We start from the raw sequence: 23142 nt of genomic DNA, 5'->3' as shown, positions 1-23142 counted from the left end.
TGAGGAAGGGATTGAGTGAGGGCTGGAAAGGTGAAAAAAACCCAAACCCTTGGTGACAGAAAGTGAGAGGTGTGGAGTTTGCAGTGTCTGGTTTGAAGGGAGAGAAGGAAAATCCCCAGGGCATCTCCCCCCCTGTGCCCAGAGACATGGCAGCGGTGGCTCCAAAACCAAAACTGTCGTGGCCAAAGTTTGGGACAAACGAGGTGTTTGGGGGAATATTTTGGTGTCTCAGTAGGGTTTTTCTCACCTGCTGGCTCCTCCCAGGGAGGAGCAGGGATGTCAATATCCCTCCTTCTTGTAAAGCCCATATTTCTCCTTGGGGCCAGGGGCCCGCTGGGGACAGCTGCTTTTAGCAGGGAGGAAAAATAACAACGAACCCCCAGAGTCCCGGGCACTGCCTCCCATCCCTCCCCTGGCACTGAGGAGAGGTGCTGAGGAAATGAATGAATGCAGTATTAAGGCTCCCTCTGCCATGAGCAGGATCCGCTCGCTGTTGATGAACTGCTCGCAGTCAGAGCTGCTGACGCAGCTCCAGGTTATTCCAGCTGCTCCTGGAGCTGCTCCTGGGGGCTCCAGGGTCCCCTCGGTGCTGTGGAAGTTTATGGATCTTTGGCACTGAAATTACAGCTCTGCCAGGAGCTGTGCCAGCCCCTCCACACCCCGTGCCGAGGCAGGGTGACAGCCCAGCGTGTCACAGCACTGCCACCTCGGTGCTGCTGCTGCGGCTGCTCCAGGGGAGGGACGGGCACCAAAGTCACCCCATGTCCCCCCTGGAGAAATGTGGGGTTTGGGGAGCTGAGCCAGCAGCCCCCAGCCCGCTTTTCATGGCACAGCCACCCCTCAGCAGTGATTCCTCCTCCCCTCCCTGGCAGGAGGAGGGAATGGATGCTGAAAAGTTCCTTAACTGGCAGTTAAAAAAAGGTCACATCAGAACTGAGGGATCAATTTGTTCCTCAGCAGGGCCATCAGTTATGCATGAAGGCTCAGCACTCATAATCTGGGACAGCTCACCCTGGAACAGGCAGTTTCAGCTGAAAAATGGACTTTTAGTGGGTTTATATTTGTTAGCACCGCGGGAGGGGGGGCGGTGGCTCTGCAGAGCCTCCCTGCTCTGCCCGCAGCCCTGCGGGGACCCGGAGGGACGGGGTGGCACCCGCGGGTTCCATCTGCCAGCACCCCAAAGGGATGCTCCAGGTGCTTCCCAGCCGAGGTGAGGGCAGCTGGGAGCTGCAGGGGGCTGAGCACACAGGGCTGTGCTGGGCTCTTTACCTAAAAGGCACCTGCACAAATTCAGCTGCCCCCAGAGGGAAGCACTTTGTGACTCAGGAACGCCTTCAGTGAAGAGATTTGGGGTTTGATGTTCCTCTTTGCGCGCAGATGAGCCTGAAGCATCGACCTCCCCTCTTTTCCCCCTCCTCACACCCTCACCTGGAGGCCAAAGCAGCCACACAGGGACGGGTCCTGCTCCCTCTGTGCATCCCACGGGGCCACATCCAGCCCCACAGCATTCCTCGGGAGCAGACCTCAGCTCAGGGTCCAGCTGCAGCTCTCTCCCCACTTGGATGGCTCTGGAACCACCTCCCCAGGACGTTTCTGATCACATCCTGCCATGCATCAGGGACGGGCAGAACTCAAACAGAGACACAAAAGCTGCCACCCATTAAAGCGAGCACGGTGAAAATAAAATGAAGCCACCCAGCACAGAGGCTTCAAAAATGGCAGAGTTTTTATTCCCCTCAGTACAGAATATTCTTTACAGCGTCAGGTTTTCTTTAAAAAAGCACTCTAAACACACAAGGGCAGTGTTGTGCATTTCCAGGATCTGCTGCTGGAGTCTCTAGGAAAGGAGAAAGGTCAGAGAAACCTTCACGCTCCATCCCACAGCTTCCTGGGGAGATGAGAGCTCCCTGGGCTCGGGGCAAGGGGCTGCCTACAGCACTGCTGGGCTGCTGCAGCAGGTTCCTGTCCCTGCCCTGTGCCTGCAGCACAGCTCTGCAGGTCCCTCCCATCCCGCGGGGCTGCTGCTGCACACAGGAGCTGCTTTAAACAGCCCAGAGCAGGACACACAGAGCACAGGTTCCATCAGAGCCGTGATGAGTCAGCTCCACGAGTCCTCAACACCTCACACTCACACTTGGGGGGGAAAGAAATATCTCCAATCTAAGTCAGAGTCACTCAGCTGCTTCCCAAGGAATTCTTACAGCTGACAAGAGAGGGTTTTTTCCCTTCCTGCGAGCAGTTTTAGGGGAGTTCTAAAGAGCTATCTGGGGAATGAATTAGTGCTTCAAACCCAAGTTACAAATCTATAAAACAGATTAGTACACTTCACATAAGGCCACAAACACTGCGAGATGTCAGTGAGACTGTTTAGGATCATTAAACTTAATCTTTTGATTAGCATAAACTTTATACCTGCATTGCTGATTTTCAGTTCCAGGGGTAGATGGAGCTTCCTGAGCCCCCTGGGAGCTGTGGCTGTCAGGGAGAAGGGGTGGGAGCACCACTGGGAGGGGCACCTGATGCTAACTGGACAGCCAGGTATTGCTCCTGCTGATCCAACTCCACAGAATGAGCAACAACCACGTGGCTTTGAGGCAGGAACAAGTCCTGGGCAGGCAAACCCAAGCTGGGAACACGGATCTGTGGTGCTGCTGGGCCTCCCAAGCTGCCCTTTCCAAGAGATTTTAGCCAAACAAATCCTTCCTCCCTGGTGGTTTTGCTTTTAAAGCCAACGGTGCAACGGAGCTTTAGGATCTCGAGTTGGTCAGAGGTGAGGGGTCAGCTTTGAGCCAGAGCTGCAGCATTGCCAGGGTGGGTTCTTTTTGGGTAAATAGCTTCTGAGGAGAAGTTCCAGGCACTGCTTACCTTGACAATTCGGACCATCGCTTTCAGTTCGAGTTTTAAAGTGCAAAACTTGGCAGAGTCTTTGGGTTAAAAAGCGTCAATTCCCACGTGGAGAGCCGGGAGCCGCGGGGTGACTGACAGCTGTGAGAGTGCCACAGACACTCACACAAAAGCTCCAGCTCTGCTCCCTCTCTGATTTCACACTGCCAGCAGCTGCTGCAAACCCCCTCCCTGGCCAGGCAGGTGATGTGTTGTTCCCAAATCCGTGGATTAGGAACACTCAGAGCTGCGTTTGCCTCCGCAGCCCTTTGCTGGGGGCTGCTCACGGAGGGGCTTTGGTGGTGGCCGGGCTGTTTGCAGGCAGGGACAGGCACTGCTGCAGATGCTCTCCACACCTCCCAGGAACACCTGTAAACTGTGAATAAATACCTCCAAGAGCATCTCGTGGTTTAGATAAAAGCAAGGTACAAAAATCCGCGTTAGGTTTCTGAAGCTTTGGTCTAAACTGGGCTGTGACACCCTCTGAGCTGCTGGAGAGCCCTGCGAGGGTTCCCCGCTTACAGCACCCGGAACAGCACGATCCAGGCCACAGGCTCCGAGTGGTTTTCTTCTCTTGGATGCCTCTGCCCTCAGAACATGAACAGATCGTCCTTCTCTGCCGTGCCGGGGTCGATTTTGTTCCAGTCCACAGGGGACAGAGTCTCTGCACTCTGGATGTCCTGAGCTGTCAGCCCCGTGTCCAGCACCTGCGGGTTCGTCCTCGACTGGGCCAGTCTGAGGGGGCACAAAAGCACAGAGTGAAACACAAACCCGGGTGGTTTCGTGCCTGCTGCACCCCCAGCGCTGCAGCTCCGTGCTTCAACACCCTCCAGCGGAATGGAAACTCTCAGGAGGGGGGAGCTGGCACAGAACATTCGCAGCACTCTCAACTCTGTTGCAGCTTTGCTGCTGGCTTCTCTCAACAATTCCCCTGCAAGCATCCCGGGAATTTGCAGGCTGGACATCCCACAGATGACTGGCCTGGCAGAGCAGCGTTCTCCTCCCCGGAGCCACCCCTGGGCTCTGCCCTCTGCTCCCCAGAGGAGCAGCCTCGGAGCAGTGCCTCAGCCCTGGCCGTGCCTCAGCTCTGCCCCAGCAGCAGCTCCCTGGCTCGGGACTCCGAAGGCTCAGCTGATGTTTACCAGCCCCAGGAGCAGCTGGGAGAGCTTCTCAGCCCAGATGTTTCACAAAACCTAAGGAGCCCCAGTTTGTTGTTGTGTGATTTAAATCCCCCCTGTGAAAATACTGCAGCACCGGGGCTGGGGGTTAACTCAGCCATCTGGGGGTTCATCCAGGGGGAGGCACAACGTCCCAAAAAGCCTGAGATGGAGCCCTGATTTTTAATAAAGAAAGACAATGTGCAGCTGTGATGATGTGGCAGGAATGGTTTCGGGAGCGCCGGAGGATGAGCAGCCCAAACTCTGAGTCACCAGAGGGCCGAGGGTGATGTGACAGCTCAGCATCCAGCAATGCAGAACAAACCCCAAAAACAACCACATCTGCTGCACCCAGTGGGGCGAGGAAAACAGAGAGTCCAGGACATCAATCAGCCCCGTTATCAGCCACAGCCTGGGACGAGGCTGCCGGGGAAGGGGAAGCTGTAAATCATCCCTGAGAGCCAAACGAGACCCCAAGGGCTGAGCAGGAACTGCTGCAAACCCTTCTCCTGCCTCACTCCCTCCTCTAGCACCTCTCAGCCCGAGGGGCAGGAAGAGGAGGAGGAAGAGGAGGATGGGACCCACATAAACTCCACCAACCCCACAGGACAGGCAGGAAAACCCACCTGAAAGGAAACGGGTTTGTTTGGCTTTGCTGGATGGCTCAGCAGGCACGGGCAGGGAAGCCTTTAATTTGGAGTAGAAAGAGGAATAAACCCCACGGACTGAGGGCTGTTTGACTGAGGGCTGAGTTTGTGGGCTGAGGAAGAGCAAAGCCCCCAGTGCCAGAAGCTGGGACCAGCAGCCTGAAAAAGCCTCGGCGAGTGGGAGCAGACACACCAACTGCTCGGGGAATTAAATTCCCTATCACACACAGCCTCTCTCCATCCTTAAAAGGTTGTCAAAATATTTGGCTGATCAGGCAGCCTTAAAGCCTATCTTTCAATTACCAGCTGAGGCACTGATGGAGCAGCTGCCTAGGTCAGATCATGGCCCTGATTAGATTAAGGAGCATTATTAAAAGCCAGTCCCCAGTCAAGTCTCTGGGGCTGCTCCCCGGTGCTGAACTCGTGAAGGGAGCGATGAGAATTACCTTGAAAACGCCTCGTCGAGCCCATCATCCATTTCCTTTGTTAAGAGATAAAAAGAGAGACAAGTAGTTGCTAAGAGAACTGCACAAAAGTGTATTTAGAGATCTGGCTCTGCACTCGAGCAAGGCAGACAAAAAATATCTGTGTCTGTTGGCTTCAGAGTCCCTCAGTCACCTCCTCTGCAATCTGCCTCCTCTCCTCTGCCCGAGCTCCAGGGGAAAAGGTGAACTCCCGGTGGTCCCAGGGCTTGATCCTTTCCCTCCATCCCCAAACAGGCTGATCCTGCCCCCAGATCCACCCCACGAGTGGAGCACAGGGATTAACCCACCCCTCGCTCTCCCAGCTCCGCAGTTTCTGCCACGAGGAGGGACCTGGACAGAGCTCCAGGAGTCCCTTGGGGCTTTTCTGGATCAGCATCACGGAGAGCAGCTCTGCACTGGCACAGGGGGGGACATGAAAAGCAGCTCTGGGAGCCTTTATCTCTGCTCTGCTGCCAGGGTTTCCCAGGGAAAGCACTGGAGCTGCTTGGGAGGAAGGTTTTCCCTGCTCGGTGCGAGGGCTTTGCTACGGACAGACCGGGCTGTTCCCCAAATCCTGTGAGGCACTTACAGACTTAATGCAATTAATAAGTGAAGTATGAAAGCCCTGTCAGCAGGCAGGGATTGGAGATTGCTGATAAGCCTCCAGGATTTGATTCGGGCTTAGAGCTGATCTTCAGGTTTAACCTGGAAAGCCTCAGGCCCGCCAGGCTCGAGGAATGGGCTCCAGGCAAAGGCACTTATCCTGCAATTCCCCAAAATCCAGCAGGCACGGGGTCTGTGGTGGGGATGAGACCCCAGGTCAAGCGGGGCTTCAAGGGTCAGCCCCAGCCTGGTTGGGGATCAGAGAATCCCAGAATGATCTGAAGAGAAGGGACCTTAAATCCCATCCCATTCCCACTCCTGCCAAGGGCAGGGACACCTCCCACTGTCCCAGGGTGCTCCAACCTGGCCCTGGGCACTGCCAGGGATCCAGGGGCAGCCACAGCTGCTCTGGGCAGCCTGTGCCAGGGCCTGCCCACCCTCTCAGGGAGGAATTCCTTCCCAATATCCCACATAACCCCACCCTCATCCAGTCCGAAAGGGACAATGGAGCACTGGGGCATGGAGAGGCTCCCTGATGGATGCACACCCAGGGCTGCCCCATCACTTTTCTATCAGAGATCCACAAAACAATTAAAGCCAGAGGACTGAGGGCATTTCCAAGAAGCCATCCAAGCTCCCACAGCCACAAACAGGAGCAGGGAGAAGTCAGAGTAATAATGAAATATGACCTGGTTTAGTGAGCAGTAAACAAAAGCCATCAATGTCACGATTCCTGCCCCTGCACAGAGCCCTTGTGTGGTCTCTCAGGTAAGTGACAAACCCCTGAGAAATGCTGCTCCAGAACAGGGAATATTCAAGGACCTGACAGCAGCGTTCCTCACGGGCCTTTGCGTCCTGCTCGTTTCTTCCCCACACCTAAAAAGGGCAGCAGGCACTGAACACTCAGCGATCCCGGCTGTGGGCATCTCCAAAACCTCTCTGAGCAGCTCAGCCACCCCACAGCTCCGGGTTTATCCCGGGAAAAGCCCCGGGACGGGAGCTGGAGCACTCCTGGCTGTCCCTTACCCACACCACGTTGTTGTTGACCGAGGGGCTGGGCCCGAAGCCGCTGTTGTCCAGCTGTGGGGACTCTGTGCTGCTGCCCAGGGGGGATCTGGCAGGGTCCTCAAAGTCCAGCAAGTTCCCTGTGGCTGCTGCTGTGGGCAGAGCAGAGAGGGAATGAGGGGAGAGGAGCAGAGACACAGCCAAACCTTCCTGCAGGAACTGCTTCCCTTCAAGAGTGCAATCAAAGGGCGGCTCCGAATTCCTCCAGGACGGCCCCAAATCCGAGCACTGAGGAGCTGCACCCACCCCAGTGGGGGCTGTGGTTCATCCAGGGTGTCCAGGTCAGGCACCTGAGGAGCTCCCAGCGGGGATGCAGCCCTTGGGAAGGCTCCTGGGTGCCCACTGATGCTGAGGATGAGCCCCAGGCTGTCCCATTCCCAGGTGGGAAGAGCCCCTGGGTGACATCCTCAGCTCAGCCCACAACACTTTACAAAGCTGCCCCGGTATTTTATAGGACTGAGGGCAAATCCTGCCCTGGGGGAAGTTCAGACCTTGGGAAGCCTCCAACCCTCCCCAGCACCCTGCACTGGGGTGGATGCAGGAGCATCCCAGCTCTGGAGCATCCCCCAGGGAGAAGCTGGAGCCCATTCCTACATCCATGGCAGCCCCAGGCTGGATTATCCCAATGTGCCACCCTTTGGGAGAGATTCCTCCAGTCCTGTGCCTTCCCAGGAAGAAGCAGGATGTGCCAGCCTGGAAGCAAGCCCAGTTCAATGCTATTTTTCTCCGTGCCAAATCCTCTTATCTCCGTGGCCAGCAGGGAGGAGGGATTAGCCTTTTGTCCCACTTCTCCCTGCCCTGCCCTTCGGAGGCAGCAGAGGACCCAGGGCCAGGCCCCGAACTGTGAGGGGATTCACTATTTAATTGTTTTATTTCACACACCTCCCCTCCCTCAGGGGAGTGTCTGGGGTCTGACACAACCCCAAACCTGAGCTTGGGGTGTGCAGATCCAGGCTGAGCTCATAAGGACATTACAGCCAATTTGCCTGGGGCAGGATTTGGGGTGGCAGCAGAAGATGTTTAAGGGGGAGAAGGAAGCACTCAGCTGGCAGCCAAGAACCCTGAAGTGCTGCTCCTCCTGGCCTTCAGAGCCCTCCCAGGAGCTTGCCCTGCTCAGGGAAAATCCTTCAGGCTGTTCCCTGCCCTGTTTGGGGGAATCCCCCATCCCTCAGGCTGTCCCCATTCCTGTTTGGGGGAATCCCCCATCCCTCAGGCTGTCCCCATCCCTGTCTGGGGGAATCCCCCATCCCTCAGGCTGTCCCCATCCCTGTTTGGGGGAATCCCCCATCCCTCAGGCTGTCCCCATCCCCCAGCACAGCTCTGCTGTGGTGGCTCACGTGTGACAGGACGGGCAGGAGCTTCTGAGCTGGGGCTGCTCGTCCCTTCTGCTTCCAGGATGGACCTTTCCCGCTTCTCCTTCTCTGCAAAAGAAGGAAACCCCATCACTGCCTGCCAGCTTTTAGGGAGGAGGGATGGGGACAGCTTGGCCAGGCCACCTCTGGGTGCTTCTATCATCTCATGGAAGATGAAAGCAAAAATCCCAGCAGTGCCAGGGCTCTGAGGCACCTGAGGCCCTTCAGCAGGAAAGGAGCACAGCCAAAAGCTGGCTGGATTTACAGGGCTGTCAGAGAAACCTGGACATTTGGGAGGCGAGGGGAAAAGGCACTTGAAAGCTGGAAAGACACCAGAGCCACCCCCTGAACTTCCACGTGAAGAGGGGACAGAGCTCACCTTCCTTTGCTGCCTGCCAGAACTCGAAGGCGATTTTGAAGGCCTGAGCCACAGTGAGGGTGACAGCCTGAGCCTGCAGGGGACAGAGAGGCAGGACATTGCTGGGGCAGGCAGGGACTGCGAGCACTGGCTTTGCAGAGTGGTGTTAACCTGGATCTGAGCAGTCCCTGCTCCTGCCAGGCTGGGAGAGCCATCAAACATTGATGGGAGCAGAGGCTCGCTCCGTGTAGGACACGCAGCTCGTTGTAGACACGTCCCCAGGTGCCAGGGAAGGAGGGGAAGGCAGGGACAGGGATGTCACAGGGCTGTCACAGGGCTGTCACAGGGATGTCACAGGGATGTCACAGGGATGGAGCTGATGGATGAGGAGGAGCAGCTGCCCCTGAGGGGGCTCTCCCTGCTCCCCACCCCTCAGCGTGACCCAAACCCAGCCCCGGGCTCATTCCGCTGCAGCTGCCATGGAGAAGCCCCAGAACCACCAACATCTCCCTGGGATCAGCCCCTGGGATCAGCCCCTGGGATCAGCCCTTGGGAGAGCTCAGGAGGGACACCCCAGCACGGCCACAGGCTCCAGGATGCTCCAAGTGTGGGTCTGTCCCGTGCCAGCCTGGGGTGGCAGCAGCAGGGACACCCTCCCTGCCAGCCCTCCCTGAGCTGCAGCAGCACCAAAGCTGCTCCAGCTGCTGCAGGTGTAGCCACAGTGACAGAAATGCCACTCCCACGAGGAGCAGGCAGAGCTCAGGAGCAGCTCCAGCACCGGGAGGGAACGGGGAACGCTCCCAGCACTGCCCGAGCCTCGGGGCTGAGTTTGTTTGACCAAGCTGTGAATGAAACAAACCCAGAGCCGGGGTGGAACCTGCACCCCTGGCAGCTCCCAGGGGGGATATGGAGGGGGCACACACAGGGTACAGCCAAAAAAAACCCCAGAAAAAAAACCCAAAACCCAGGCAGGGGGGTGAGGAGACCCCCAAAGCCATCAGTGCCAATTAAGGCTGGGAAGCAGCAGAGCTCATTTGAATGTCGGAGCTATTTACATCCTTGATGGAAGTGCAAATGCTTTATGGCAAAAAACCCCTTAAATATGGTAATTAAGTATGAAACTCCTCACAGCTGTTTACAATTTAAGCTGTCACATCTGAATCAAGTTTAATAGACCCAGCTACCGTTGAGAATTACCCAGGAACTAAAAATATGGACTAATTATATGCCAGTGACTGGGAGCTGTGGTACATCCAGGGACCCTGCCCTGGGGAGGGCTGGCTCCCAGGCTGGGAGCAGGGATCACCTCACCAGCAGGACGTTCCTGTGTTTTATAGACCAGGAAAAAGGAAATTATTCCCAGTTTTGTGCCGCAAAAGGCTTTTGGAGAACTTTATTTGGCGGAGGAGCCACTGAGCTGATGTAGCACTGAGATAATTCTTTTAGCAGCAGGAAGATTTAAATTTTAATTTGCAGAGCGAGGCTTATCTTGGCCGTGCAAGGACGGGAGCACACGCCGTGGAATGGAGAGACAACTTGTAGCTCCCATTATTCTCTCCAAGGAAAAAAAACGAGCTGGGAGAGGCACAGAATATTAACAGAGCCCTGGTGGCCGAGCTCCAGGCACAGGGATGCTGCTGAGGACCACGCTGGGATGCACAGGGCAGGAACAGAGGGGATCTGGGACACCCCATTCCCCACCGGGGCCCTGCCAGAGGCACCAGGGGAAGGATTTCTGGGGCAGAAGGGTCTGACCTGTCCTTCCTCTCCCCTAAAGCCCCTTCCTGGCACGGGGAAGGGGCTCAGTCCCAGCTCTGGCTCCACCAGAGACCCCCAGGGCTCTCCTCACCCCACTCCCCTCTCTTTTCACCAGGTCCTTGCCCATCCTGGAGCACTGAACCAGCAGGAGGGTTCAAAGCAAGAGCCAGACTCTTCCCACAACCAGGTCTCTCCCCTGAGCCCCATCCCCTGCACACAGCGGGGTCTCCCATGGGGAGGACACGGCCCCAGCTACAAAGATGCCACTAAAAATTGTCCACAGAGCCTCCAGGGCAGGGCAGGGCCAGGATCCAGGGCAGGGCCAGGATCCAGGGCAGGGAGCCGGGAGCTGCTGGCTGGGTGCCCCCAGCAGGGTCCCCTGGGCACCTCCTGCCAAAGCCTCTCTGCCCGCCGGGCTCGGGAGCTCCAGCAGCACAGGGAGGGGGATGTGGGGCAGGGCAGGGCCCCAGCAGCCAGGACTGCAGCTGGGATGGGGCTTTCAGGTGCTGGTGCAGGGTCAGCTCCTCTCAGCCTCACCCCAGGGAGGCTTTCCCAGCCAAGACAAGGGGCTGGATCCAGCCTGGATGAGCTGCAGGGTAACAGCAGCAGGAGGGACACTGGGAGCTCTCCCTGGGCCCCTGGCTCTGCCTGAGCCCCGATCTCAGCCCTGCAGCCCCTCTCTGCCTCCTCCTCCTCCTCCTCTCATCCACCCCCGCCGGCTCCTCTGCACTGACCATTTTCCGCTTGGTGCAGAGGAAGGCGTGGCACTCCAGGTTCTCATTGAGCTGGTTCTGGGCAATGTAGGCAAACACTTTATCGTGGGTCTTGTCTGCCGTGCAGTAGGAAATCCTGAAAGACACAACGAGGGCTCTGAGCTCTGGGGAGAGGCTCCAAACCCTCCTGGGGGCTGCCAGCAGGAGCCTGCCCAGCTCCGGGGCCATGCAGGGAGCACAGGGATGTCACCAGGCTTGGGGACAACTTCCCAGAGTGGAGGAGCTGATGCCAGGGGCTGGGCAGTAAGAGAAGCCAGGGTGAGATCCATGGGCACCACAAGGAGAGGTGGGAGAGAAGAGGAGAAGGAAGAATTTGTTTCACCTTGTGGGAAAGGACAGGTTGGAGAAGGGAAAGATCCCAGCAGAGCAGCACCTCACAAGTGCTCTGCCTTCAGAAGAGAGACTCACTCAGAAGGTTTTCCTTGGAGGATAAGGAAGGAGGAAGGAGCTGCTCTCAGCCTAGGAGTTCATCTTCAGGCTCAGAGCAGGGAGAGAAGTTGATGCAGGGGTGCCCAGGAAAGGCTGAGTTCAGGCTCTGGGAGCTGCAGCACGCACGGGATGCCCCGAGCTCAGGGAACGTGGGAGGGAGGCTCAGCCTCCTCACTGAGCATCCCCAGGATCTCTGGGTCTCTCCCAGCCCCTGGGCAGGGCAGGGATGATTCTGGAATGCCAAACCAGAAGAGCAACAGGCTGGGAAGACTGGGGAGCTGAGGCTGTGCCTGAGGGCTCAGCTCCCTTCTGTGGCTCCCTCAGCATCATCCCCAGCAGGACTGAGCACAGGTTTAGCGCAAGGTGGGAAGGGCTGGCAGCCAGCAAAGCCTCTGCCCTGATCAAAGAGGGGTAAAGAAAGAGAAAATCCCAGGAAAAAGAGGGGGAAAAGTTTGGTGGAAGTTCCTCCACGGCCCCATGTTGCCCCTTCAGCTCCTGCTGTCCCTGAGTTGCAGGGAGGGCACTGGAAGGTCCCAGCTCCCAGCAGATGCTGGGGTTCCAAAAAGCCACATTCAAACTTCATTTACACCACGTTAGTTTGTTCCATGCGAGGCTGTCTCTGCCCAGTGGCCCATATTCTGTTTCCCAGAGCTGAGCTGAGCTCTGGGTTCATTAAAGGGGCGCTGGGGAGTTCACTCCTTTCTCCCAAAACCTCCTGGTCAAGCTGCTAATTGTGCCAAAGCCATGACAGGTCACTGTGCTGCACATGGCTCCTCCAGCACCCCCAGGTCAATGCTGGATGGGAATGAATTCCCTGGGATGGGATAAGTCACCCCAGCCCTGACACCAGCCCCAGCTCAGGGATGCTCTGACACCCTCTGCACCCCAGCCTTGCCGGACCCTCACTGCACCAGCCCTAAATTTACCTCAATTCACCACCCACCTTCCTTCCCACCCCTCTGCTGCCCACCCAGCGGGGCACAGAGCCAGGAGAGCAGCCCCAAACCCACCTGTAAATGGAGATGTTCTCGATGAGCTTGTTGGTGCTGCTGTCATTCAGGACAATCCCTCGGGGCGACACCTTCAGAGTCACCTTCTGCAGTTTCTTCCCGCTTGCTTTTGCCTTTGGGAGGAAAAGAGGGAGGGGAAGCCCCAGGCTTTTAAGGCTGGCACATCCAGAGGTGTGTGAGCAGACTCTGGGGATGCACATTGGCATCACTGGTTCTGCTGCCAGATTTGTGCTGGCACTCACCAGGCAGGGACACACACCCCACCCACCCCACAGGCACTGCCCGCCCAGCCCCTCCGAAGGGATGTCCCCAGGGCCACCAGCACCAACTGGGGGCTGCTGTGGCTGAGTTCTGGTGAAACCCTGCGAGTTTTGCTTTTGGACAAAGGGGCCACCAGGAGCTGTGCTGGGAGCAGGATGGCTCCTGGGCTCCCAGGCTGTGCTGCCAAACCCCGCTCCAGGGGCAAAGCACCTCCTGCACCAAGCTCAGGACATTGATTAAAACCAGAATTTTATGGGCCACGTTCTCTTATTCACTGGCCTGGTGCTTCCAGCCTGCAGCTCACACTCAGCTCGCTGCCCAGCTTCCTTCCAAAAGAAATAATCCAGCCAGTTCCAGGCTGGAATCCTCAGCCCCACTCCCTGGGGACTTCAAAGCCATGCCCAAAGCAGTCCTGCCCCTCTGAGGCTGCCCCAGCCCCGAGGCTTTATTCGAGGGCTCCATTCCCAGTCGCTCAGAGCAGATGGGAAGGGCTCTGCCAGCAGCTCCCATTCCATGGAGCGACTCCCAGCTCAGCACGTGCCAGGAGAGGATCCAGCGCTCCCCAGCCCATTGAGCTTTACGAGGCTGAAGGGCTCAGCTGGGGCTCTGCCTCATTCACTTTTACAAGGGCTTAAAGAAGTGTTAATTTTACCCGGAGCCTGCTGAGCTGGGGAGGCTCCGAGCTGGAGGAGGGCTGGGAACCAGGGGGATGGCTGGAAATGAGCTGGAGGAGGGCTGGGAACCAGGGGGATGGCTGGAAATGGGCTGGAGGAGGGCTGGGAACCAGGGGGATGGCTGGAAATCCGTCCCTCTGAGGTTACAGTGGGACAGTGGCTGCGCTGGCTGGGAACTGGAGCAAGCTGTCCCGCTCCCTTCCCACCTTAACCCTCCAAATCCTGGGAAGGGAAGCCCAGAACGGCGCTGGCCACGCTCCAAACGCTGTCCCTGCCTTGCTGAGGGGACCCAGCCCCGGGGCAGGCTGACTGCAGCAGGTCAGTGCCTCCTCACACACCCAGGGTCACCCGGGCTTATCACGGGGAGCCAGAGCTCAGCCACGCACCAGCTTTCCCCAGCGTGCCCCAGGCCAGAGCCTGGGCTGATCCCGAGGGCTTCCCAGTGCCTGGAACTGTCTGCAGTTCCACCTACACCTCTGCAGGGGCTGGAGCTGCAACCCCAAACCCTCTGGAGCTGCAATCCTGAGCCCCCCAGTCCCAGCTGCAGCTCTGAAACTGTTCCCAGTGAGACTCCCCAGAAGAGCAGGGCCGGCAGGGCCACCCAGGGACACTCACGGTGGCCACGATCCTTTTGACAGCAGCTGCAGAGAGCTCCTCTCCCTTGGGCTGCTCCACCAGGGTCATGCCCATGTACTTGAGGCTGAAGAGCATCCCCTCCAGCAGCGTCTCCCGCGTGTCCGTCCAGTTCTCGGGCAGCTCTGCAGACACAAGGGAGGCTCTTGGGCTCACACACACACACAGGAACATCCCTGAGGGTTCAGCTGCTGCCTGGACCCCCGTGCTGGGAGCTTGGAGGAGGAGATGGGGCTGTGAGAGGAGGCAGCAGCACTTCAGCCACGAGGTGCTCCCGTGGGAGCCTCCCTGCAGCCCCTGCAGCTCTCCAAGGCAGCGAAAACAAAGCCCAAAACGTTTTCCACGAGCCACAACGAACAGCAGCAACCCTTTAGGAGCCACCAGCTTACCTGGGAGCACCCAGGCCCACGGCAGAACCCCAGGGCAGGACTCGGTGCCACCCACTGACCCTACAAAGCATCACCTACACAAGGAGGATAAGGTGGGATTTGCTGCTAAGCCCGGGCAGGCGAGGAGCTGTGACCTGGCAAATCAGTCACCTACAGCCCTGAGGAGCCCCTCACGAGCAGAGGTCTCTGCTCTCCCCCTGCAAACCACCACTGGCCTCTGCCCTGAAGTGCTGGGGACGTTGGAATGAGGGTTCTAAATACAGGGACATGTGTGGGGCCAAGGTGGAAGTCAGGTGGGAGTTCCTAAGCCTGAAATTCCACTGCAGGAGCCAACTCCCAGACACGGAGCTGGCACCCCAGGATGTGCAACTTGTGCTGAAGGAGGGCAAGAAACCACAGCCCTGGGGAAGGAGGGGAAACCACATCTGGGAGGGATGAGGCTCCCAGAGACAAAACACAGCCCTGAGGCTTCACTGCCCTGAACTCGGCCTCCTGCAGGCCGTGGGGCCAAACTCCAGAGCTCCCTGCACACCTGCAGGGCTGCGGGGATGCTGCGGACCTGGGCACGCCCCCGGAGCAACCCCGGGTGACTCAGGCTCCCTGCGGAGGCAGGATGAGAGATAAACCATAAAAACCCTGCCCCCACTCCCAGGCTGAGCCCTGGGACACAGCTCCGGCTGGAGAGGGGAGGGAGGGGTCCCCAGGAAGGCGGGGTTCTCACCCAACACACCTGGAGAGGGCAGGAAACAGCCCAGGACAGGCGGGGTGCTCTGCCACCCTGGCGTCCCAGCTGGAAACGGAGGGTGCCAGGATTCCTCAGGAGCCGGGGGTGCCTCCTGTCCCCCCAGGTGTGGTTTGCGTGCCAAGGATGGGCACTGGTCCCAAATCCCTGAGCCGGGGGACCCCCCGAGCACCACCCGATGCCACCTGCAGCGCCGGGACGGAAACGAAGCGGTTTTGGCTGCAGCCGCCGAGGTGCGTTCGGAGAGGAAGGGCGGCCGGGCACAGCCTCACCGCCACCCCCGAACCCCCGCAAAGGGCACGGGGGGGTTTGCAAGGTCACAGCGCCTCGAGGAACATCCCTGCCGGGCAAGGCCACGCGGGGCAGCCCCCAGAGCTGTCACACAGCCCCCCCCAAATGTCCCCAAGCCAGCCCCGTCCGTGCCCCGCTGCTGCTTATCCCTAATCCCAGGTGCAGCACGCCGGGTCGATCCCATCGGATCAGCGGCAGCCACAAGTTCGATGCCGCCTCGGGGGGCGCGGGGTGGCCCCCCCCTGGCCCGGGAGGGCGCCTGGCAGGGGCCGGGTGGCCGCTCGCCACGGGGCTATCGATCGTGCGACGAAGCCAGCAGCGGGACGAGGTCACAAAGTGCCCGCCGGGCTCCAGCCCTTGCGCCAGGCTTGGGGACAGGGACACGGGGACAGGGACACGGGGACACCGCTCCAGCCACCCACCCAGCCCCGCTGCTGCCCGGGGAAAGGGGTGCAAGGGAAGGGGTGCGCAACGCGGTGGCGCAAAAAGTGGGGCTAAAAGTGAAAGAAGAGCTGCGAGAGAGACCCAAAGTAAAGCAAAAAGGGAGTGCAGGGCGGTGGGAGGAAGAGGAGAGAGCGGACGGCGTAAAGCAGAGGGAAAAGAAGGTGCAAAGAGGAGGGAAAAGTGTGCGCGGGGCCCGGGGAGCGGAGAAAGGAGCGCGGGGTGCGGGACAGGGGGGTGCGGGGAGGGGAAAAGGGGCTCCGGCTCTCACTCTTGTGCCGCCCGCCGGCCCACGAGGGTTTGTGGACGCTGGGGCTCCTCAGCAGGGCCCGACCCGCGGACTTGAGCGCGTCCATCCCGGCCCGGCCCCGCCGCAAACTTTCCTGCGGCGCCAGCGCTGACCGCGTCCGGGGGCGGGGCCATGCAAATGAGGCGCTGACGTCAGCGTGCCACGCCCTGTGCCACGCCCACCCCCGCCCGGGGCCCCCAAAACTCCGCGGGGCCCCCAAAACTCCACGGGGACCCCAAAACTCCGCGGGGACCCGAAAACTCCGCGGGGCCCCCGGGTCCGACCGCGCTGCGGGGACGCCGAGATCCGGCCACACCCGGGGGCTGCGAGTGCCCCCAAAATCGGGGGCTGCTTCTCCCCACCGAGCTTCCCCACTAGAGACACCCCCCGCCCCATACGGATCCCCCCTTTCCCAAGGGGGTCGCCACATTCCTCACTCAAATTCAGGGCAAGGACCGCCTCTCCCCCCACTCGCCCCATGCTCAGGTGACCCCATAAAAGTTGTGCTTGCCCCATGAGGGGTTTGGTGCCCCCCAGCCTGGAAGGGGAAAACGCGGTGGGATGTTTGGATACCCTGTTTGATGAAGTTTAGCCTGAGCACGTCACCCCTGCGTGTCACCAACCGCTCCGAGCTCGGCCTGGATGCAATTGAATGGAAGATTAAGGCCCTCACAAGCTTTCCGAAATTAAAGGGATAATAATGAGGAGGTTAAACCCCGTATTTGGGATTTGGAGAGTAATGCCTCCCAAAGCCTATTATTCACAGAAACATTTGTGTAATTGAAAATCCCCCTTTTAGTTCGATTTTACCATTCCCCTCTCAGTTTGTAGCTGGGAGCTGAGTGAGGGACGGGAGTCCCTGGGAGAATCCAGAAATCCCAGTCTAAACTGGGATGGAGCCGCTGGTCTGTCCCCATTTAGGGCCTGGTTTGAATATGAGCAGGTGAGGGTGAGCTGGGGACGGTGACCAACACCGGAAAGGAGAAACTTCCCGGAGCTCAGAGCATGCAAACACCAAAAATCCCCCAAAAATCGCTGTGTCGGGAACACATTTCAGCACTTCCACAGATCCTGCTCCATGCAAAACTCCCCGGAAGCATCTCTGCTGACGGGAAGCTCCCTCTCAGACCTGGAAGCTGCAGGGGCTTAAGCCGAGCTCAAATGTTTGTGTAAATCCTGGATGAGCTCAGCTTCCCCCCAGCAGCCCTCACTGCACCGGGGGTTCCACTTCCAGTACCTGGGAAGTTCAGGCCCACGGCAATTCCACCGGGCCACCATCCCAAAGGGGACAGAGCCTCACAATTCCTGCTGCCACCATCCTCTGGCTGACCTCTGCAGCTCCTTTTGGGGTGTCCCCCTGTTCCCCTGGGGTTTTATTGAGAGCGCCGGGGCACTGCTGCCTCATCCTGAGGAGTTTTCCCACTGAATCCATCCAAGGTCTCGGACGTGGCCCCCTGGAAGTCACCATCGCAGTGTAAAACATCCCTGCTGCGGGAAAAAACTGCAATTGCCACCTCCCCCAGGAAGGCAGCTCAGCCCGAAACTGCTGCTCCACGCCCATTTCCCTGGGTGGGGATTCCCGGCTTTCCTCCGGGAGGAGAAATCCCGGGACAGGCGGGTCCTGAGGACCGGGGAAGCAGAGGCAAATTTATTTATTTATTTTTGTTTCATGGAGCGCTGAGCCTGCAGAGCAGCGATTTTTGGGGGAAAGCTCCTCGCTCTCTCCCCGGGTGAGCAGCACGGGGCTGACCCTCCTGCCACCCATCCGTGTCCCATTTATTGTCCCCTCTCCTCCCAAGGTTATTTCCAGCTCTGGCAGCGTCACCAAAACGCAGGAGTTTGCGGCTCCAGTTGTACAGCAGCTCCTCACCTCCAGCATCCCCTCTTCTATCCAGGAAACACCAAGAAATCCCGGCCAGTTCCTCCCCACCGCGGCGCGTGCAATGAAATAAATGCAGCTTTTCAGGGAAACTTCTGCTTTTCAGGGGAACTTCTGCAATGTTTCGCACCGCTGATGTGTTTTCCCAGCCCGTGGGGGCTGTCCCTGATTTTTTTTTTTTGGAGCGATCTTTAAAACGAACGTGCAGCCCTGGCTCCAGGTGCCGCGGCAGGAGGGTGGGTGCTCGTTTGCTCCCCGCTTTAATTAATGAAGTCAGCAAAGCCAGGCTGCCCCAGCCGGGGACACCCCCCCCTCCCCAGGCTCTGCTCTCTCCTCGTGTTCTCAGCCAAGTGCGGTTGTGGCAAATCACCATCTCTGGGGGTGCTTAAAAGGGGATCCCTGATGGGAATCCGAGCTCCTTCCACGGCCAAACCCAGCCACGGTTCCCTCCTCATAAATCTGAGGGCTGAGAGGGCCCCGTCTAATTCCTGGGTGATAAAAAGACCAATTGCTGACATTTGCCGCTGTTTTCCCTTCCTCTGACATTTCATTAAGGAGAAAATGACGGCAGCAGCTCCAAACGTGCTCTCATTGACATTTGCTGGCCCTGATGAAGCGAGAGCTTGGCGAGGGGGACGTCCCTGTCCCCAGAAACCCCAAATTCCCCCGGCTCCTCCCAGGTCCCTGCAGCACCCCAGGAGAGGCTGAGCTGCTCCCCCAGCTCAGGAATCACCTCAGCTCACCCCACCGAGCCTCGATGAAACCACCCCAGCCCCTCACTGTCAGTAAATCTAATTTATAGGAGTGCTTAGGACTCCAATTACCACAGTCATTAACAATTTGTTAATGAGTCAATTAACATGCTTCGGGATCTATGGAGAAAGGGCATTACAAATATGATGGCATCAAGTACTGCACAAATAAGGATCTGAGTGTGCCAGGGGCTGCAGTGTAACACCCCGGGCTGCAAGTGGGACCAGCTCCAGCATCACCGAGGTCCTTCCCTGCCAGGATGCTTCTGGGATGGCCTGGAATGCTGCTGGGATGGCCTGGAATGCTGCTGGGATGCCCTGGAAGCACCAGGCTGGAGACAGGAAGGAGCTTTGACACCAAACACTCATTTTAGCAGCAGCCAAGTGGGTGCTGGGAGCCACAGCCTGGGGCTGCCTTTCCATCCTGGGTTTCCCACACAGCAGGAAGGGTTTGAGCATCCTCAAGAACCTGGAGCTGCAGCCAGGCCAGGCCAGAACAGGAGTCCCCTCTCTGGGATATTCCATCCCTTATCCCTGTTCCAGCGGGTCTGGATCCTCACCCTGCTCCAGAGCTGTGCCTAAATCCCACAGGCAAAGCCCCCCCTGATGCTCCCCCCCATCAGGCAGAGATGGGGGATGTCAAATTAACACCCTAATTACCATTACTAATTATCCCCTGCTCCCCCAAGCCCCACAGCCTGGATTTTCTATTTCTTGCAGACTCTCCTGTACCACACCCGTGTTTCTCTCCCATCCCCAGCACCACCAGGCTGAGCTGAGCTGCCCCTGCTGATGGAAAACAGGCCCAGGGCAAGGAGCAGCAGCAGCTTAATTACAATCAAAGCTTGCCAGCCTCGTCAGAGAGGGGCCAGGGCTGAGCTGAGCGGGGAAACGGGAGCAGTTTGGGAAAGCTGCAGGGATGGGATGGCCAGGGCTGCTCCATCCCAGCACCACCTGCACAGCTTCCTCCTTCCAGGGGTGCTCAGACACCGCGGGGGATGGCTCAGATCATCTCCTAATCCCCAGCAATTAGAGCCTGCCTTAAACCTGAAAGCAGATTTAATGTCTCTTACCAAATTCCATCTATTAATTAGCCCAGCCCCGCAGACTTCGGGGTACCATCAGTAAATCTCATTCTCTTTTGGAGATCTGCACAGGATTTGCTCTGAGGCCTGTCCTGCCGAGGAAATGCCCCAGCCCAGCTGCTCCCTGTGGCCAGCGCCAGCCTCCAAAAATCTGACACCCGAGGAGCAAATTGTAAAGGGGAAAAACACCCTCACTGCCAGCTGTGCTGCTGCTGGAGGCAGGAGGTGCCTGGCACACCCTGACACGGAGCCGCAGCCCCTTCCTCGCAGAGAAAAACGCCCTTGTGGCCACGGGAGGGACGAGGGATGGAAAATGCACACCAGCACTGCTGGAATGCCGAGCCACCGGAGCTGAGGGTGCCCTGGGTGCTGGGCAGGGAGCCCGGCAGCAGAGATCCTGGGCTTCCCTTCAGCTCCCCCTCATCCCTGAGCGAGAGCAGCCTCGGGATGGGCTGGGATGGTCCCTTCCCGTCCTTCTCCAGGGTCACGTCTGCTCCAGGGCATCCTCCAGGGGACAGAGCTGCCCCAGGACGTGGCAGGTGGCAGCTGGAGCCCCAGGGATGGAGCAGAGCCCCGGGGAGGGCAGCTGGGCGAGGGCCCTGTGTCCAGCTGGGCACAGCAGCACCTTTGGGCATTTGGCATCAGCCAAATGACCCACTCAGGGGTCACCAGCACGTGGGGCAGGAGGGGCTGTGCCCTCCCCAGCCCAGTACAGCCCCCCTGACCCCACAGAGCAGGGCTGGCATCAAGGGCAGGAGGTTTTGGCTCAAAAATCCGCGGCCCCGCGCAGGGATTGGGCTCGTTTTCCCCTGGGAGTTAAAGGCCTGCTCGGAGCTCATTCTCAGAGAAGGTCTCCTCTCCCGAGGGTGAAGCACACCTCAGAGAGGGGGAACGCTCCTCAGAGGGGTCTCTGTCCCCTCCTGTTGACCCTGCACATCCCATTTTGCCCCGGGAGCCTCCCCCACCCCTCACACTTGGGGCTCTTCACGCTTTGCCAAGTGAGCAGCTCGGCCATGCCCAGCTGAGCTCCCCAGGAAATGTTGTGTTTTGTGGTGAACTTCCTCGCCAAAAAGGCTGCTCAGCATGAAGGGAGGGTTGCTCCTCCTGCAGCTCCTCCTGTGGATTCCTCGGCTCCAAAGCTTTCAGGGAGTTGAAGCACGGGGTACAAACTCTCCTGGCAAACACCAGGGATGCAGCTGAGGGGGGAAGTTAGCTGGTGTTGGCTGGAATTCGCTCTCCCAGGGTTAGAACAGAGGGAGCAGGAGTTTAGTCACTTATTTGGGTTAATTCTGCTTTTTATCACCGGGAATTCAGGCCTCATCTCAGCCTCGTGTTAAACTGGATTAGTTTCACTGACAGCACTGGAGCTCCCAGACTGACACCGGCACATCTCGTTATATAATGCAGCAAAGACAAAAATACAGCAGGGTAAAATATCAGCTGTTAGAGGAAATAACTGGAGCACCCACACATTTAATGCATCCTGAAGAAATGGGGGGAGAAATCCCAGTGCAGGAATGCAGGGGGCATCTTCCATTGCAGGGTACCAAAGCAGTGCACAAATCATGACCTGTTCAAACCTTGTCACACGCTGGTCACAGCCAGAACAATCCTGGGGCAGGCCATGAACCTAGGGAGCACCAGCAGACAAGGAAATATTAAAACTAAAGAGGTTTCCAATGGGAAAAGCCATCTCACCGAGATGGAAAGGTTTTGCTGGAGCACACCGATGGCAAGAGAGTTTTGGGCAGAGCAATTTCCAAGCAATTCAGCATCCAGATGGGACCTTGGGCAGTCAGTTTGTGGAGAGGGGCTGGGGGCTTGTGTCAGGACAAGGTTTCCTGTGCCGTGTGGGAGGAGTTGTGGCTGACCTTTGCTGGATGTTTCCTCTCAGTCTGGAGAGGTGAAATGTTCCCGAGCCCCCTCCAAGCACTTCATTCCATGAGCTCTGGGAAGCTGCTGTGAGTTTTCAGCTTGGGCTGAGGAAATAAACGTCCTCTGCAGCATCAGGCTGCCCCTTGCAGCCTCAGTGAATGCTCCTTCCTCAAGCCCCGGGTGATTCCCTGCTCTTGTCTGTATTCCCAGTGGGAAAGGTCACTCAGTGGGAACTGAGATCCTCTTTCCAGGATCCTTTATCCATGTGCTGACAGCCTGATCCCTAAAACTGCCGGGCCTGGGGCCGTGATGCAGCACCCCGAGCTCTCCAAAGACAAGAGGATCGGCGCTGCAGAGGGAGAGGGGACATGGGATGGTGCAGGAGAGGCATTCCCAGCAAACAGATCCCACCAGCGACGCCTTGTCTGTGCCCAGGATCAAACCCAGACCTCCCTGAGGGCTTCTCCTCCTGCCTGGGGGTTTCCTTCCCATCCCCTGCTGCACCTCTGGGTGCCGGGATTCCCATTCGGCTCCGGGTGTTCCTCTGCCAAAGGAAAAGCCCAGCGCTCCCAGTGCCCCTGCCCGCCCTGGGATGGGCTCCCATTGCCCCTGCCCGCCCTGGGATGGGTTCCCAGTGCTCCTGCCCGCCCTGGGATGGGCTCCCAGTGCCCCTGTCCGCCCTGGGATGGGCTCCTATTGCCCCTGCCCACCCTGGGATGGGCTCCCAGTGCCCCTGCCCACCCTGGGATGGGCTCCCAGTGCCCCTGCCCGCCCTGGGATGGGCTCCCAGTGCCCCTGCCCGCCCTGGGATGGGCTCCTCTTGCCCCTGCCCGCCCTGGGATGGGCTCCCATTGCCCCTGCCCGCCCTGGGATGGGCTCCCAGTGCTCCTGCCCACCCTGGGATGGGCTCCCAGTGCCCCTGCCCGCCTTGGGATGAGCTCCCATTGCCTCTGCCCGCCCTGGGATGGGCTCCCAGTGCTCCTGCCCACCCTGGGATGGGCTCCCAGTGCCCCTGCCCACCCTGGGATGGGCTCCCAGTGCCCCTGCCCGCCCTGGGATGGGCTCCCAGTGCCCCTGCCTGCCCTGGGATGGGCTCCCAGTGCCCCTGTCCGCCCTGGGATGGGCTCCTCTTGCCCCTGCCCGCCCTGGGATGGGCTCCCAGTGCCCCTGCCTGCCCTGGGATGGGCTCCTCTTGCCCCTGCCCGCCCTGGGATGGGCTCCCAGTGCCCCTGCCTGCCCTGGGATGGGCTCCCAGTGCCCCTGCCTGCCCTGGGATGGGCTCCCAGCACCGGGTTCTGCTTCCTCAGCCCACCGGGGTTCGGAGGGGTTCAG

General features: G+C 58.8%; 1 protein-coding gene across 3 annotated transcripts; it reads right to left on the bottom strand.

Moving 5' to 3' along the window:
* Positions 1 to 1711: 1711 nt before the first annotated feature.
* LDLRAP1 (low density lipoprotein receptor adaptor protein 1) lies at positions 1712 to 16336 on the bottom strand. Of its 3 annotated transcripts, XM_069036007.1 has the most exons (9): positions 16202 to 16336; positions 14050 to 14192; positions 12500 to 12612; positions 11022 to 11136; positions 8551 to 8623; positions 8157 to 8240; positions 6781 to 6911; positions 5134 to 5168; positions 1712 to 3618 (listed from the first exon to the last, which is right to left on the bottom strand). In XM_069036007.1, exons 1-9 carry the CDS (start codon positions 16284 to 16286, stop codon positions 3474 to 3476), a joined length of 924 nt encoding a protein of 307 aa, XP_068892108.1. In that variant the 5' UTR covers positions 16287 to 16336; the 3' UTR covers positions 1712 to 3473. The 3 variants fall into 3 exon arrangements, with proteins under 3 accessions (XP_068892108.1, XP_068892106.1, XP_068892107.1); XM_069036005.1 differs by lacking the exons at positions 1712 to 3618; positions 5134 to 5168 and adding an exon at positions 5178 to 6630; XM_069036006.1 differs by lacking the exons at positions 1712 to 3618; positions 5134 to 5168 and adding an exon at positions 5178 to 6630 and having other exon boundaries at positions 6781 to 6908.
* Positions 16337 to 23142: the final 6806 nt, after the last annotated feature.

Source organism: Aphelocoma coerulescens, chromosome 23 (assembly GCF_041296385.1).
Source record: "Aphelocoma coerulescens isolate FSJ_1873_10779 chromosome 23, UR_Acoe_1.0, whole genome shotgun sequence".
Lineage (NCBI taxonomy): Eukaryota > Metazoa > Chordata > Aves > Passeriformes > Corvidae > Aphelocoma > Aphelocoma coerulescens.
This window is presented reverse-complemented; position numbering and strand designations above follow the sequence as displayed.

Bases quoted from the DNA above. Each gene is read 5' to 3' on its own strand.
- LDLRAP1 (XM_069036005.1), bottom strand. From the start codon at position 16,286: ATGGACGCGCTCAAGTCCGCGGGTCGGGCCCTGCTGAGGAGCCCCAGC. The intron at 14,193-16,201 runs GTGAGAGCCGGA...TTGTGTCTGCAG, and splicing joins GGCCGGCGGGCGGCACAAGA to AGCTGCCCGAGAACTGGACG. The intron at 12,613-14,049 runs GTGAGTGTCCCT...TTCCTCCCAAAG, and splicing joins TCAAAAGGATCGTGGCCACC to GCAAAAGCAAGCGGGAAGAA.